Source organism: Stenella coeruleoalba (genome assembly GCF_951394435.1).
Source record: "Stenella coeruleoalba genome assembly, chromosome: 10".
Classification (NCBI taxonomy): domain Eukaryota; kingdom Metazoa; phylum Chordata; class Mammalia; order Artiodactyla; family Delphinidae; genus Stenella; species Stenella coeruleoalba.
The window spans coordinates 32,471,913-32,487,642 of NC_137156.1; the positions used below are offsets into that span (position 1 = coordinate 32,471,913).

Sequence of the window (15,730 nt, forward strand, 5' to 3'; positions counted from 1 at the left end):
ATAGCTAAAATGACAGAGTGTACTTTAATAATTAAAGAATCACAAATTAAATCAAGTACCATTTCTACATATCAATCAACAGCCTTCAATTTTTGCTTTGTTTTAATGGCAAGGGTGCAAACAGTGGACAGTCTCTCACAATGGTAATGAGAAAGTACAGTGGTATAGCTTTCCCCAAAGAGAATTTGGAAATACACATTAATACCCCTAACTTTTTTACATTTTTAACCCAGCAATTTCACTCTTCAGTCTTAGCCTAAGGAAATAAATAGGGACATGTACAAGGCCTTAGCTACAAGACTGGTTACCAAGCACTGTTCAGAAAAGCAGATAAACAGACACAACCTAAACATCCAACAATAACAAATCAGTTAAAATAATTTATAACACAGCTATAAGATAAGATATTATATGGCCATCTAAATAACCTTTAAGAAATCTGTAGGGCCTTACCTTGTGGCACAGTGGTTAAGAATCCGCCTGCCAATGCAGGGGACACGGGTTCGAGCCCTGGCCTGGGAAGATCCCACATGCCGCGGAGCAACTAAGCCCATGTACCACAACTACTGAGCCTGTGCTCTAGAGCCCACGAGCCACAACTACTGAGCCCACGTACCACAACTACTGAAGCCCGCACGCCTAGAGTCCGTGCTCTGCAACAAGAAAAGCCACTGCAATGAGAAGCCCGCGCACCGCAACGAAGAGTAGCCCCCGCTCGCCGCAACTAGAGAAAGCCCACGTGCAGCAACAAAGACCCAAAGCAGCCAAAAATAATAAATAAATAAATAGATATAGATAGATAAATAGAAAGAAATCTATAGATAGATAGATAAATAGAAAGAAATCTGTAAATCTACTCTGACATGGATAGATGCTCAAGACACACTGCTGTTTAAAACAATGTTACAAAGTTTACATGTTATGGAGCAACATGTAAAATTATATGCATATCTATCAGTGAATACGTGCATGGGGAGATGTGAAGGATGTTCACCCGAACAGTAACAGTGATAATCATAGGAGGCTGGAATTTCATTTTTTACTTTTTCCTTTGTACTTTCCCAAGATGCTATAACGTTAATGATTCAATGATTAGAAAAGCTATTCAGAATATTAAAGAGGGGAAAAATCAAATTATAAAACAGTATATAGGAGCAATTTCACAAACCCACTCCCCAGCAAAACTGACAAAAATTATTTAAAAAAAAAAGTTAAGTCTCTGGAAGGGATCCTAAATAAAGGAGATACAGCAAATGAAGAAACGTTTATTCAAGAAAATCTACAAAAATTCGATAAGAAAAGTGAGAGCCTGCAGTATTCAAATCAAGACCCACTCCCTCTTCTCTTCCCCCGTCCCAGCTCAGGGAGACAGAAACTCCACTCCACACTTGGTGCAGCCAAGAACACAGGGCTCTCTCTCCCCTCCAGCTCCCTGGCTTTCATTCCAGTAGGGGCAGGACAGCAGCATTTCTCATCCTGCCTCCAGGAAGCCACTGCAGAGGCTAAGTTCAGACAAGAGTGACTGAGGAGGGGCTTCCTTCTTCTGCCCAGGGTCTCTACCTTGGGCACAGTGCTACTGAGAATACTGGAGCCCAACCTGGGCCTGTGGGATGAGGGTCAGGGTTAGGGTCAGGGTTAGGGTCAGGGTTAGGGGACCTGGGGCTGCTGCCTACCCCCACCCCCAACACTGAACACTCAGCTCCTAAAGTGGGTGTGTCACTCAACGAGAAGTACATCAGTGCCCCTGGATAGAACAGAGAATTCCAAACTCTCCCCAAAGAAACTGACTTCATTTGCAAAAGGAAATGGAGACGTTCAGGCCTCAGGGCACTCTCAAAAACAGTGGAAGTCTCGGTGAAAGGCAACTGTGAAGAAACCGACAGATTCTTTGGAGATGCAGCTAAACTGCAGGCCCACTAGTTTGCCAGAGAGAATCTCTTTCAAAAAGTGGGAGAAGCCCTCCTGGGATGAGAACAACTGCCAAACACTGACCTCAGAAATTATCCCTTCAAAGGAGCCAAAGTTTGATTGGAACACTCTGTGGAGCAATTTATGCCTCAAGCCATCGTTGAAAACAATACAGCAATAAACTGGCAATTAGTAGAGTTTAACCGCTGGGTGTAGCCAGGGAAGAAGATGTCAAAGAAAGTCCTGTCAAAACCACCTCATCCCAAGGCGACTGTGGGCACACCCAAGACTGTGTCCCCATGAGGAGCAACATCAGAAGCTTCACATTTCTGGGTGAGGAATGGGGAGAACAGACTTCACTAAAATAATCCAGCTAGTCACTAAAGGAGTAAGTAAGCAAGCAACAGTAACAAGGAGTGGATGGGAGCAACACAGTACCCAGAACTGCTACAATATATCATCCAAAGTGTCCAGTTCTTAACAAAAAAAGGTGAGACATGCAAAGAAACAGGAAAGCATGACCCACACCAGAAAATAAGCAGGCAACAGAAACTGCCTGTGAGAGCAACCAGATGTCAGCTTTGACAGACTTGTCAAAGGAGACATTACAAGTATGTTCAAAGAACAAAAGGTAAGCACGATTAAAGAAGGAAGGTAGGATGAAAATGTTCATCAAATAGAGAAAATTAACAAAAAGAAATAATTAAAAAGAACCAAATGGGGCTTCCCTGGTGGCGCAGTGGTTGCGAGTCCGCCTGCCGATGCAGGGGACACGGGTTCGTGCCCCAGTCCGGGAGGATCCCACATGCCGCGGAGCAGCTGGGCCGGTAAGCCGTGGCCGCTGAGCCTGCGCCTCCGGAGCCTGTGCTCCGCAACGGGAAAGCTGAAACGAAAACTTCACTAGAACAGATTCGAAGTAAAGAATTAGCCAAGATGAAGACAGATGGATAGAGATTATGCAATCCAAAGGAAAGGGGAAAAAAAAAAAAAAAGAATGAAGAAATACGAACAGAGCCTCACAAAAAGGTGGAACACCATTAAGTGCACAACATATGCACAGTAGGAATATCAAAAGGAAAGAGAAAAAGGAGAATAAAACATTAGAAAAAGGAGAACAAAACATTGGCTGAAAATTTCGCAAATTTATTGAAAATCATTAACCTACACATCCAGGAAGCTCAAGGAACTGCAAGTAAGACAAACATTAAGAAATGCACAAACAGAAACATTATATTAAAAATGCTGAAAGCCAAAGACAAGGAGAAAATCTTGTAAACAGAGAGAGAAAAACGATTTATCACTTACAAGGGAACCCCAGTAAGATTAACTTCTCATCGAAACAGTCTATACAGTATGATCTAATTTTACACAAATGTTACTGTATGTGTAGTACACATAAATGTATGTCTATACTGAGAAGAGAAAGGTTTGAAGGGACACATTTCATAAGTAATTTTATTCTTTAAATAAAACAAAGACTTCAAACGACATTAGAAAACCTTTACAATATAATACTAAGTGAATATAACCAAGCTATATAGCATTGTATCAACCATGCCCCAAAAAGAAAATAGTACAATACTAGTATTTTGTAGGAAAAGTGTTATTACTTTTATAATCAATAAAAAGCTTTAAGTTATAAAACAGATCTGTAATTTAACATTTAAAGTAAATAGTCCTGCAGTACATTCTCCATACACACCAATCTAGTTAACTACAAGATATATGCACAAGTTATAAAGATGTTCTAAAAGAAAATCTACAAGAAAGTGTAGGGTAAATTTAAATCTGGAAAAATGTATTTGTTAAAGCAAGCAATACCAACCATACTTGGAGATTTTCATATATATACCTGTCATATCCCTGGGCCAATCCACATGGTTAAAAGGCTCAAACAATTTGGTCCCCAAACAACCATGGACAAAAATGGAAAAATGAATTTTTTTACCTTACTCACATTACTTAACCCTAAATAGTATACGGAACAGAAAGGTGACTAAGACCCAGCAGAAAATTTAGAACCTCCTCTTAGCTTGTTTACTGTCCCAGGCCAGTCATACTCCCATCACAAGCAACTATTCTGGGCTAGTGGTTGTCCAGCTATGCCAAAAAGCATCCTCTGGCATAAAAGAATCCTCCATCCCAGGATCTGGCACTTCACAGCCATTACTGGGGAAACCACCAACACAATGCTAGTTATTAGGTCAGGAAGTATCAATACTTCCCAGCTTAGGGACCAAAAAAGGTAGCTGTGGAGGCTGGGGAGGCTATTCCAATGCCTGAATTCCAAAAGCTAATAAGCTCTTATAAAGTTCAAGTTTTCCCTTTAACCACTTCATCTTGGTTTCTAGGCCATTAGAAATGATGTCAACCATGGATCTAACCAAAAGGGAGGGGAAAGTAGAGAAAACCTTGAGCAGAGGGCAATACTCAATTCCACTCACTTTTTAAATACAAATTTCTATGACAGCCTAAAATGTGGTTCAAGGCTCATTAACTCCCTCCATGTTCAGCTGAGTCTCCTGTTTCACAGCCGTTGCCTGCCCAACGCTAATCAAGGAGAGTAACTAATTGGCAGTCACACCACAGTCCCAGAGCCCCGTGTGTCCTCCAGCCATCTGACGCCAAGATGGCTACAACAAATGAAGCTTCCCCATGCTAACAGAACAAATCCAACACACCAAGACATACATGTATGTCTATACCCGGGCATTACTTCTGCCATGTTGGAATTAGACAACTCTAGTTATCATTCACCCAACAGGGTTGATAAATCACAGTTTTACTGGGCCTAAGGATGCACAGACTAATTTGTTCAACTATAGATGGAAAACAACCATACCTTGCTTCTTCCAACTGTTTCTCCCTCGCTTTCCTCTTGGCTTTCTTTCCCTGAGTATTAGCCAGGCGGGCTCTAGCTTCAGAAAGCATCTCCAATTCATCTGCAAAAATAAAGAGAACAAAAACTAACTTCTCCAACAGAAGCAAGGTGAGAGACATACCCTAGTGCTTAAGATGAGAAAACCCATCAATATAATCATTACATGGTGCAGCATAAAGGAAACAGCTTGGGTTTTTAAGTCAGAGAAACCTAAGTTAAAAATCATGCCCACCACTGGACAGTTATGTGACTCTGGATAATAACGTTTCACCACTTATAAAATGGGAATAACAATTCCTACTTCACAGGGATGTTGAGAAGAACTAAGGAAAAAGAAATAGGTAAAGCATCTAGCAAATACTCATTAAACAGTGGCTATAATTATCATATCCTTCATTATCATCAACTATCTGGCACAGCACAAATTGTGAAATATTGTAAAAACTACTGTTTAATTATAAGGGGACTGACAATCTTCATTACCATTTTTCCTTCATTTTTTTCCTCAGAACTATTTCTCTCCTCCAGTATATTTTCCATAGCTCCCCAGAGTAGAACAAATTTCATTACTGATACCTTAGAGCAATTCCTACACAAGGGTGTCCAATGAAATCACAAGGGAACTTTAAAAAACAAAAAAACCCTCAGATTCCAGGATTACCCTCCATTCCCCCCCCCACCCCCAATTTACTGACGCAGACCTCCTGGGGAAGCCCTGGTACCTTTATTTTTTAAAGTTTGCCATGTGACAGTGATGCAGCCAGCCTAGCCACAGTCTGCCTTTGGGAACAACTACCTTCAAACTTTTAAATTAAAAACTCAACAAATGTTCACTGAATGCTTCACGACAACCCTGTGAAGTAAGATAGATATTATTACTCTCCATCTGACAGGAAAGAGAACCAAAGTTCAGAGAGATTATATGACTCACCTAAAGTCAAATAGCTAATAAGTGGCAGACATGGCACTAAACTAGATTAAAATCTAGTTCCTCTGATTCCTGATTCAATGTCTCAAAAAGGCATCATAAGTCTCCCTCATGGTATTGTAGTGTTGCCCTTTCAAGAAGATCAAAATTCCTGTCTGAAGTCAAAAAAGTAGTTAGTAGGAGCACTGGATCCCCAAATCCTGACTTGTCGCCTCTCCTCGGAATAGAAATGAGAACACAGAATCCTAAAGAGCTTACCTCTAGCCATCAGGAAATGTCCAGTCACATCACACTGCTTAACTTACTAAATGAATTGAAACATCAAAAGGTAAAGGGACATTATACAAAAAGAGCAATTACTCTATGATAGAAGGTTGGACACACTTGGAAAGATACTTAGAGTAACAACTACAGACAGAACCGCAATTTGAAAAAGTCAGAGGAGTTTAGAAAAGAACTAAGAGAGTTAAAAGAAGGCCTGAGAAGTCTATGGTTACCAAAGAAATAAAGTCCTCACAAAAATACACTTACCCTCATCCATATCAATCGGATCAGGCCGTGCTGGTTTTGTTTCTGGATTTGGATCTATTTCTCCAGGTTTAAGTTTTCGTGGATCATCTGTTGTTTCCTCTTCATTGTCTCTCTGGGCAGCTTTATCCCTAGGAATGAGCCCAGAGTAATCAGTCACACTATCACCCGTTTAGTCTTAGAAATACCAGGTTCCCTAGTGCTGGCACCCTTTTCTTTGAAAAAACCAACGGATGGGCATTAACAAAAATAAAGCATTTCTACTATTGCTTCACCTGAAAAGAGATGGTTTTAAATTTCTCTCTAATTTCAGTGTTTCCATTCACCATGAAACAGGATCCAAGCAGCTCCCCAAATCACAAATGCAGCAGAGCCACACAAAAAAGCTTTTAGAGCAGAATCAAGATGTTCCAATGGTTAACTCTCAGCAGTATGACTATGGGTGATTTTTATTTGCTTTTTCACTATTTTTTCCCCAGATTTTCTATGATGAACATGTATGATTTGTATAACTTTTTTATTAGTATTTATTTATTTATTTGACTGCGCTGGGTCTTAGTTGGGGCACGCAGGATCTTCGTTGCAGCATGCGGGATCTTTCAGTTGCAGCATGTGGGCTCTCAATTGCAACATGCGGGATCTAGTTCCCTGACGAGGGATCAAACCCAGGCCCCCTACACTGGGAGCGTGGAGTTTTAACCACTGGACCACCAGGGAAGTCCCTGTATAATACTTTTTAATTATTTCTTTAAAAAGTATATAAAAGGAGACATAATCTTGATCAACCACACGAGACTTGGAATATACAATCCAATAGCTTTAGCTCATCTGGCTTTATTCAGATCTGTAACTAATGTTTAAGGACACAAAATGCTAAAAGTGTATTCAGCCTCATTCAGAAGATATACACACATTTTAATACTGCTTTTGGAGATTCACTTACAGAAGAAATTCATAGTGTTCCAAACACTGGGCAGCTGTTCTTCCAATGATTGGAGCAATGGTCCTCCACTGAGTTGGCATCAACTTGGCCAAGTGCAAGAGTTTTTCCTCTTCTTCTCTGGACCATTCTGTTTTCTTAATGCTGGGATCCAGCCACTCATACCTATTAAAAAGACATCATTTTATACCTTAATCAGTCACCCAGCATGAATAATATCCTCCTTACGTATTAGACATACTGGCTTCTAATATCTGAAAAATGCAAGCTAACTCTCATCCTTCAATCACAAAAGCTGGGGGTTTCTTTACAACAGAATATTCCCTATTTGGTTAAACTTACCCCATTCCAAATACCCTCTCACTAAATTCTACTGTATTTTAATTATGCAAGGTTAGTAATGCTTAAGAAAGGTAACATGACTGAAACATGATCATATGCCTTCCTTCTCAACTACCAATTGTTTCCATTCATCTTACACTTTATTAGAGGTTTTGCATTTATAAATAAGACAAAACCACCTCATATTTTCATAGTGTTTCTAGTTTTCATAGTACTTTCTGGTGCTTTGATTTCATTCTTACAACACCTTGGCTTACTTCTTTAAGCATTTCACTTACACTCACTAAATGCTTTTCAAAACTGTATTTGTTTGGTGAGTTTTTTAATTTAAGTAAAACTACTATGTCATCTCTGTCTTTCCCCATGCTCCACCTGACCCACCTTTTCCATCCAGTCTACTTAGCTGGAGGAGAGGCCTGCAAACCATATATAAACCTTACCAAACAAAGCGGTAGGAGCTTAGCTCCACTAACAGAACCAGAAATCAGAGCCACTTATGCAGGCTGAGGACCATCTTCCTCTTTGTGGGCCAATCTCTACATTCTGATCCTTTCCCCTACCCAGGTGCCCAGGAAATTAGGTCACTCTTATACAATCCAAAATATGATCCTAGTACCACATGGGTCAGGGCTGGGGCCAGATCACTCATGCCAAAAATACATGTGAAGAACTTACTATGTCCACTACCCTGTGACTTAAAAGGGGGCATCACAGATGTAATGTTGGGTTATGTTATATTCTGGGGAAGCAAATATACAATGTTTCAACGATTCATGAGGAAACTCAACTACTGTAAGCTAGCCTAGAAAATTAACCATTATTTATCATTTATTTCTTTGGGAAAGTAAGTTCTAAAACAATCCACTTATAAACTTTTGGAATACAATCCATTTGTAAGCTAGGGTCCATCTGTACCTAAAAGTAGTTATATTTCATGCTTCACAAAGCACTCTCAAACAACATTAACTCATTTGAGCCTCACATCTCCATCAGTTAGGGCCAAGTATTATCCCCAGTTGGGAGAAGGTAGTGGTAGGAAAGAGGGGCTAGAAAATGGCTTGCCTAAGATCACATAGGAAGCAAATGACAGCTAATTCTTAAATCTAAATTCCCATCTCCCACTCCATATTTTGTTATATCACAATGCCTGCTTTCTTTGGTAAGGTTCAAAGAAATGACATTTTCCTCATCATAATTAAGGTCATTTTGTGTTTTCCACTCATTAACTGGTACATACCATCTGGCTTTGCACTGCTTTGCTGATTTTCTATGCAGCAGTGAGGCAATCCTAGACCACTGGTTTTTCCCATATTTCATTACCGCTGCCTTCAAAATTTCATCCTAAAAATTGTTGAAGAAAAACAGTGTATTCAATCACAAAACTCCAAGTGAGAAAAGATAAAATTAAAATTAACTCTAACAGAGTTGTGCTATGGAGAAAGAGAGATATCAACACACACATATATCCTAGATTTAAAAAGACAGTACAAAACTTCATTACAATAATTTAAAAAAAGCAAGCCAGAATCAGTGAAATGCAAGAAATTAAGAACTCCCTTAGAGGGACTTCCCCAGTGGTGCAGTGGTTAGGAATCCACCTGCCAATGCAGGGTACACGGGTTCGAGCCCTGGTCTGGGAAGATCCCACATGCCACGGAGCAACTAAGCCCGTGCACCACAACTACTGAGCCTGCGAGCCACAAATACTGAGCCCATGTGCCGCAACTACTGAAGGCCGTGCGCCTAGAGCCCGTGTTCCGCAACAAGAGAAGCCACCGCAATGAGAAGTCCGCTCAATGCAACGAAGAGAAGCCTGTGCAATGCCATGAAGAGTAGCCCCCGCTCGCCGCAGCTAGAGAAAGCCCACGCGCGGCAACGAAGACCCAACGCAGCCAAACTAAATTAATAAAATTAATTAATTTTTAAAAAAAGAACTCCCTTAGAAGGACATCCTACCCTCCCTTACACACAACCCCTTCCCTATCCCGTCCAGTAACTGGGAATGGGTACAGTGTGTGGCTGTTATTCTCTTCAAAGGAATATGGCTTATTCATTTATTCATTCATTGAAAAAACATTCCCTGAACATCAACCTTGTACCAGGTCTTGTGTACTTAGGGAAAGAGAATCAAATAGGACACATCCAGCCCTCAAGAAGCAAGTCAAGACTCAGGTGAATCCAATCTCTAACCCAGGCTTCCTGCCTCCAGCTTACGAATAGCATTTTCTCTTCAGTCCCATAACCCCAACTCTGACCCAAGAATCCACATCTCAGGTCTAACCTAAGAATTAAGTATTTCCCCCGAAGTCACCAGTCAACTCTGTCTCCAGACTCCCCCAGTCTCTAGACACTATTTCACCAGGGCACCCACTGCAATATGAAATTCACCAATCCCAAGAGAGCCCGGCAAGCTAAATCACAGACACCAGGGATATTAGAGACATAGATGAATGCTCTTGGGGCATCTTACTTTTAGGCTTTTTTCCACATTGAACTAGAGCTACATGCCTCATACATGAGCCACTCCACACCACTCCACACCGTATCATCACAGACTCAAAGACTGCGGGGCTTGGGCCACATCATAGGAATCCTGCTGTTACTTGATTTTTGTACATGTCTCTCCCACAGAAGTCGTCTCTTCTCCAACTTAAACAGCCTGGTTCCCTCTGTGCAAGTTGAGGCAAGGTTCTCACTGACTTTATGTGTAACTTTGTTGCAGTACTGCTATACTTAATCACATCTTCAAGGAAGTATATACAACAATTATCTATCCTACTAGATCCACTCAGAAAAATTTCCCGAGCAAATTTTGTTTGGTACTGTCCTAGTTTCTAAAGATACCAAGATCTGGTCCTGCCCTCTTGCAGTGCTGTCTACTGAGGAAAAGAAATAGCAACTAGCACTTACTGCAAGATTACTATGTGACAGACCCTGTTCTAAATGTTCCAAATGTAGTGACTCACCTAGTCCCCAAGACAGGTAGGTATTATTATCATCCCCATTAGAAAACTGAGGCTCTCAGAGGTTAAGAAACCCTCCCAGCATCACATAGAAGGATGTGATGCTTGCAAAAAGACAAAGCAAACTATAACAAGTGGATGAAAGAGTTGTCATGGGACCACTGGGGGTGCAACTACTTTTTACAGGATGAACAGGCAAAAATTCCAGAAGAGTTTCTGGACTGGTTTTTGAAGGAAGGTCAGAAAAGATGCCAAGCAGTAGGAGGATATTCCAAGAAGGCATAAGATGTAAAAAGACACAGAGCATGAAAAAATATGGTGTTCTCGGGAAACTGACAAATTCAGTGCACTATGAACACCAACTCCACTAAAACCTCGTTTCTGTTTTACTCATTCTCTACTGTTCTCTGGCTCACCAGTGGCACGATCCACTACATTTCTGGAAGCAAAGAGACTACTGAAGGCCTATCTGGCTTCTATCCAAGCTGAAGCGGAGTGACAGGAAGACACAGGCCTTGGGATCTGACGGGAGAGCGGACAAGTTATGCCTTGATCACAGATGACCGCAGGGATGCGGGCATAAACGGGCACTTTGAACCTGGCACTCAAACTGCTTCCCGTCTGCGAGGAAGTCAAGAAAAAAACAAAGTTGTCGCCACAGCACTTCTTCATTTTTGAATATCAGAGAGAGGCACGATGCCTGGGCCGAGGAACGGGGGTGCCCCAAAGACCGACTCTAGCGGTTATCCTAGCTCTCCCACCACAGTGAGTTCCACCAGGGCAGAGGGCGCGTCCTCAATTCAACAAATGTTCACTGAGGGCCTAACGAGTGCCCGGTAGATAATCAAGTGGTTAAATCACAGTCCCCGTCCTTCAGGTGCTCAGATAACGTAGGACCGGGCACAAGATAAAGGCCCCGAGGGTCGGCCCCGCACCGACCCCCACGCAGACCCCGCAAGCAACCTCTCCGCCTCCCCGACCTCCGCGCGCCTGCGCACCAGCAGCCGGAGGGGCGGAGGGCAGCGGACGGCGGGAAAAGGGAACTTACCTCAGTATTCCTCCACACGCCCCCCTTGATCATAATTCGAGGCATCTTAGCGGCGGGGTGTCTCGGCAAGCGGCCGAGTGGAGCTTCTGAGAAGTAGTAACGGCGCTGCGGCCACGGTACCCAAAGCCGTCACTTCCTCCAAGCGCAACCTTCTGCTTTTGAAGAGCTCTGCGCAGGCGCAAGGCGGGGTTTGGGGTTGGGGGAGAAGAGTAGCAAGTCTCGCGAGAACTCGAGTGACTAAAAGCAAATAAGCGCTTTGTTGTTAAAGCTCTACTCTAGGAAGACTGACAGAAAGTCATCAAACCACTCTAAGCCAAAGCGCCCTACGCCGCACGCATGCCCAAAATAGATTGGAAGAAGCCATGGCTCTCGCGAGATATCGGCAGTGGCTCTTGGCAGAGAATGTAGTGCTGGGGTTGGTTGTGACGTCACCTGGTGGCAGAGAATAGGAACGTGGCGCGTGTAGAGTTTAAGCCCAGCTGGTCTAAAAAGGACTTTGTTAATTTATTAATTTAGCACTTTATTAGGCATTTAACTGATAGGAATTTATTCCCAGAATACTCAGGAAAACTCAATAGCTTATTTAAGCCTAAATTTCCTAACCTGGAGGTAATAATAGTACCAACTTCGTAGGGTCGTCTTAAGGATTAAATGAGATCGTAAACCTAGCATAGTATCTGATACATAATAAGTGATCACAAAAGTGGCAACTGTTACTACAAGAAGCGCAACCCCAAGTGATCAGTGGTTGTCCCAGAAATCCACAGAAATGTCATGTCAGAGTTTTTCATTCATTGCTATTCAGTCTGTGTGGATTAATAGTAGAGAGTTACCATCGATAGGTACTGGTATTAGACAGACTCGGTCTGGGTTGAAATCTTGGCTCTCTCATCAGCTTGGGTAATAACCTTGCTGAATCTCAGCATCCTCATCTGAAAAGTGGAGTTAACAATTCATACCTCATACATTTGAGGGACAAATTAGTTGAAAGATACCTAAAACCCAGTGAGGTAGGGATTGCCGAACTGCCATTCCACCTCCCCATTACTCACTTGGTCTCCTTCACCATTCAAAAACATCTCTTTGGAGCCAGCCCTGGAAGGCATGAAAATGTTTAGTGGACCGGGAAACATCCTAAGAATTTAAATAATGCCTTTCTCTTTATAGTTCTTCATTTCTCCATTTGCCTCTTCTGAGAGAGCTACAGAACTTTCCGGTTATATATATATATATATATATATATATATATATATATATATATATATATATATATATATATATATATATATATATATATACTGTTTTTCCTTGAAATGGGAAATTGTAGCAATAAAATCACTAGTTTGTTGAGAGGACAGTGTTAGATTATGAAGAACACACAGATGTGTGTGTTCTGGTGACAAGCCATATTTTCTGTCTCTGGACGCAGGTCCAGAGATAATGCTTCTCTGTAGAATGTGTGACCATTACTTCCTGCCAACCCCACCCCCAACATGCACTCAGCTACAGTGGTTACAAGTGTCTCTCTCTCTGTCTCTCTGTCTCTCTGTCTCTCTCTCTCTCTCTCTCTCTCTCTCACACACACACACACACACACACACACACACATGCCATTTGATTGATCTGATCAAAGTTGAACCAATTAAGTCTCCTCCCCAGGAATTTTGACACTGAAACCTAGAAGAAGCCAGTCTCTCTGCTGGCCAATGAATCTCTAACATGTGAAGCCCAGGAGTTGCCTGCCACCATGTTTTGTACAACGTAGACTAAGAAGGGAAGAAAGAAGGTCCCAGGTGCATTGAGAGGAGCAGAGAGAAGAGTACAGAAAGACAGAGGTAGGTCTTGGCTGCACCACTGTCCCTGGATCCAATATGTTCCTCTGTCCTTGGTGCGAGTTGTTGTTGTTTTTTTAATATTATTTTACAATCTACTGTTTTCTTAATTTTTTAAATTTATTTATTTATTTTTGGCTGCATTGGGTCTTCGTTGCTGCGCACAGGCTTTCTCTAGCTAAGAGTGGGGGCTACTTTTTTTTTTTTTTTGGCTGCGTTGGGTCTTCATTGCTGCGCATGGGCTTTCTCTCATTGCGGGGAGCAGGGGCTACTCTTCATCGCGGTGCGCAGGCTTCTCATTGCGGTGGCTTCTCTCATTGCAGAGCATGGGCTCTAGAGCGCAGGCTCAGTAGTTGTGGCGCACGGGCTTAGTTGCTCTGTGGCATGTGGGATCTTCCTGGACCAGGGCTCAAACCTGTGTCCCCTGCATTGGCAGGAGGATTCTTAACCACTGTACCACCAGGGAAGCCTCCTGTCCTTGAGTTCCAATGATTAGTTCCCCTTTTGGCTTCAGTCAGTTGGAATTGGGTATCTGTTATTTGTAAGCCAGATTCCTAACACATCCAGAGTTGAACCGGTCCTCTCTGAAGAGCCATTTCAGATCTAACATTCCAAGAGCCCATGATGATGGCTTCTCCTTCCCACTCAGCACCACCTTTACACCCCCTCCATGTCACCTTTTCACCAAATAGAAAAAGTGCCCCTTCCTCAAGACACTTTATTGACACCTGCTGGAAAATTGTCACAAAATACTGATGTTTTGAGAACAAGACACTTACTACAAGAAAATTAGATCTCCCATGCCTATGATACAAATTGCACCCCCTTAGGGGCATGCGTTTTACAACCTGCCCATTAGGACAGAGCAGCCCTGTCAAAAGTCCCCCAAGGCACCCTTGAACACGCAGACTGCATGTCTAATCGAAATTCTAGTTTCCATCTTCTCCAGTTTTTTACCATCAAGAAACTGTGCAGGGGACTTCCCTGATGGTCCAGTGGTTAAGAATCCGCCTTCCAATGCAGGGAATGCGGGTTCGATCCCTAGTCGGGGAACTAAGATGCCATATGCCATGGGGCAACTAAGCCCACGCACTGCAACTACTGAACCCGCGCACTCTGAAGCCCGTGTGCCACAACTAGAGAGAAGCCCTTGTGCTGCAACTAAGACCTAACATGGCCAAATAAATAAATAAATAAAAGGAAACTGTGCAAGAAAGGGCTAACATTAGAGTCAAAAGCCTGTGACAACACCAAGGGATGGAGAGGAGCTGGGGCTAGCCACCCTCATCATCTTCATCATCTCCCCAAATAAGGATATGGAATTTAAGTAGAAATATTGCGCTGCTTTGCAAGTACAATTTCAAGACAGGTCCTCCAGCCCTGCCCGCATCCACCAGATTGCCACCCATAAGGCCCTCTCCCATTTAGAAACTCCTCAGCTAGTGTTAGGAAAAACTAATATCCCAGTGTCCAGTTACTACAAAATAGAATTCCATGCACCCTAAATGCTGGTAATTCATACCGTAATGCTAACCATGGTTAATCATCTAAATTGGCTTGAGTCTCACCTACTGATACTCCCTTGTGGTGAGTCCAGTTGTAATTTTTTTCTCAGGTACTCATCTTCATGGTTGTTATTTCTGGGGAGTCCCCTGTGCCCTGGGGTGGGGAAGTGTTCCCAAAGAGACTATGCTTATTGTCAGGCCCCAGAGATTCAAGAGTGTTTGTGAGCTCATTTCTCAGTTTAGGATCAATATTCCAATCAAGTCGTTTACAACTAACCCTGCATCCACAGGGCACAGGCTTGGGATTTACATTGAGCCCTCAGGAATTCCCTGGCTGTCCAGTGGTTAGGACTCCACGCTTTCACTGCCCAGGGCCCGGGGTTCAATCCCTGGTTGGGGAACTAAGATTCCACAAGCCTCGCAGTGCTGCCAAAAAAAAAAAAAAAAAAGAGCTCCCCCTAGAAAACCTATACTTCTCCAGCATTCCTTATTTCAAGGGATAGCACAGGACTGGCGTGTATGGCTGTGCAAAGGGTTCATTGCATAAGGGAAAAGTGGGGGCTGAAATCTAGCTTGCACACTGCTCACCAGGCAATGCGTCCACAGGACTGTGTCCACCAAGAAAGCATCTTTCTCTAGGTGTATGAAGCCACCACATGGGCTAGACACTGTATGTTGCCCTGGCAACAGCACCACCATCCACCTATTGCCACTCTTCCTTCCCCCATAACTTCCTCCCACCCACATCCAAGTCATTCCAGAGTCTTGCCAATTTTATCTCCTAGGTAGCCCTCCAATCCATCTCCTTTGTCCACCTCTGCTGTAAGTTTCCAGATCGAGCAAATTAAAATACCA

At 42.7% G+C, this 15,730-nt stretch overlaps 1 protein-coding gene across 1 annotated transcript in view; it reads right to left on the bottom strand.

The window, feature by feature from the left end:
* Nucleotides 1-11,918, bottom strand: part of CDC5L (cell division cycle 5 like) — a 47,551-nt gene extending 35,633 nt beyond the window's left edge. Inside the window, exons 1-5 of the mRNA XM_079935714.1 lie at nucleotides 11,539-11,918; nucleotides 8,765-8,868; nucleotides 7,189-7,350; nucleotides 6,249-6,376; nucleotides 4,751-4,850 (exon numbers count right to left, since the gene is read on the bottom strand). Of these exons, the coding sequence (XP_079791840.1) occupies nucleotides 4,751-4,850; nucleotides 6,249-6,376; nucleotides 7,189-7,350; nucleotides 8,765-8,868; nucleotides 11,539-11,583 (539 nt within the window). The 5' untranslated portion in view covers nucleotides 11,584-11,918. The remainder of the gene's footprint in view (nucleotides 1-4,750; nucleotides 4,851-6,248; nucleotides 6,377-7,188; nucleotides 7,351-8,764; nucleotides 8,869-11,538) is intronic.
* Nucleotides 11,919-15,730: the final 3,812 nt, after the last annotated feature.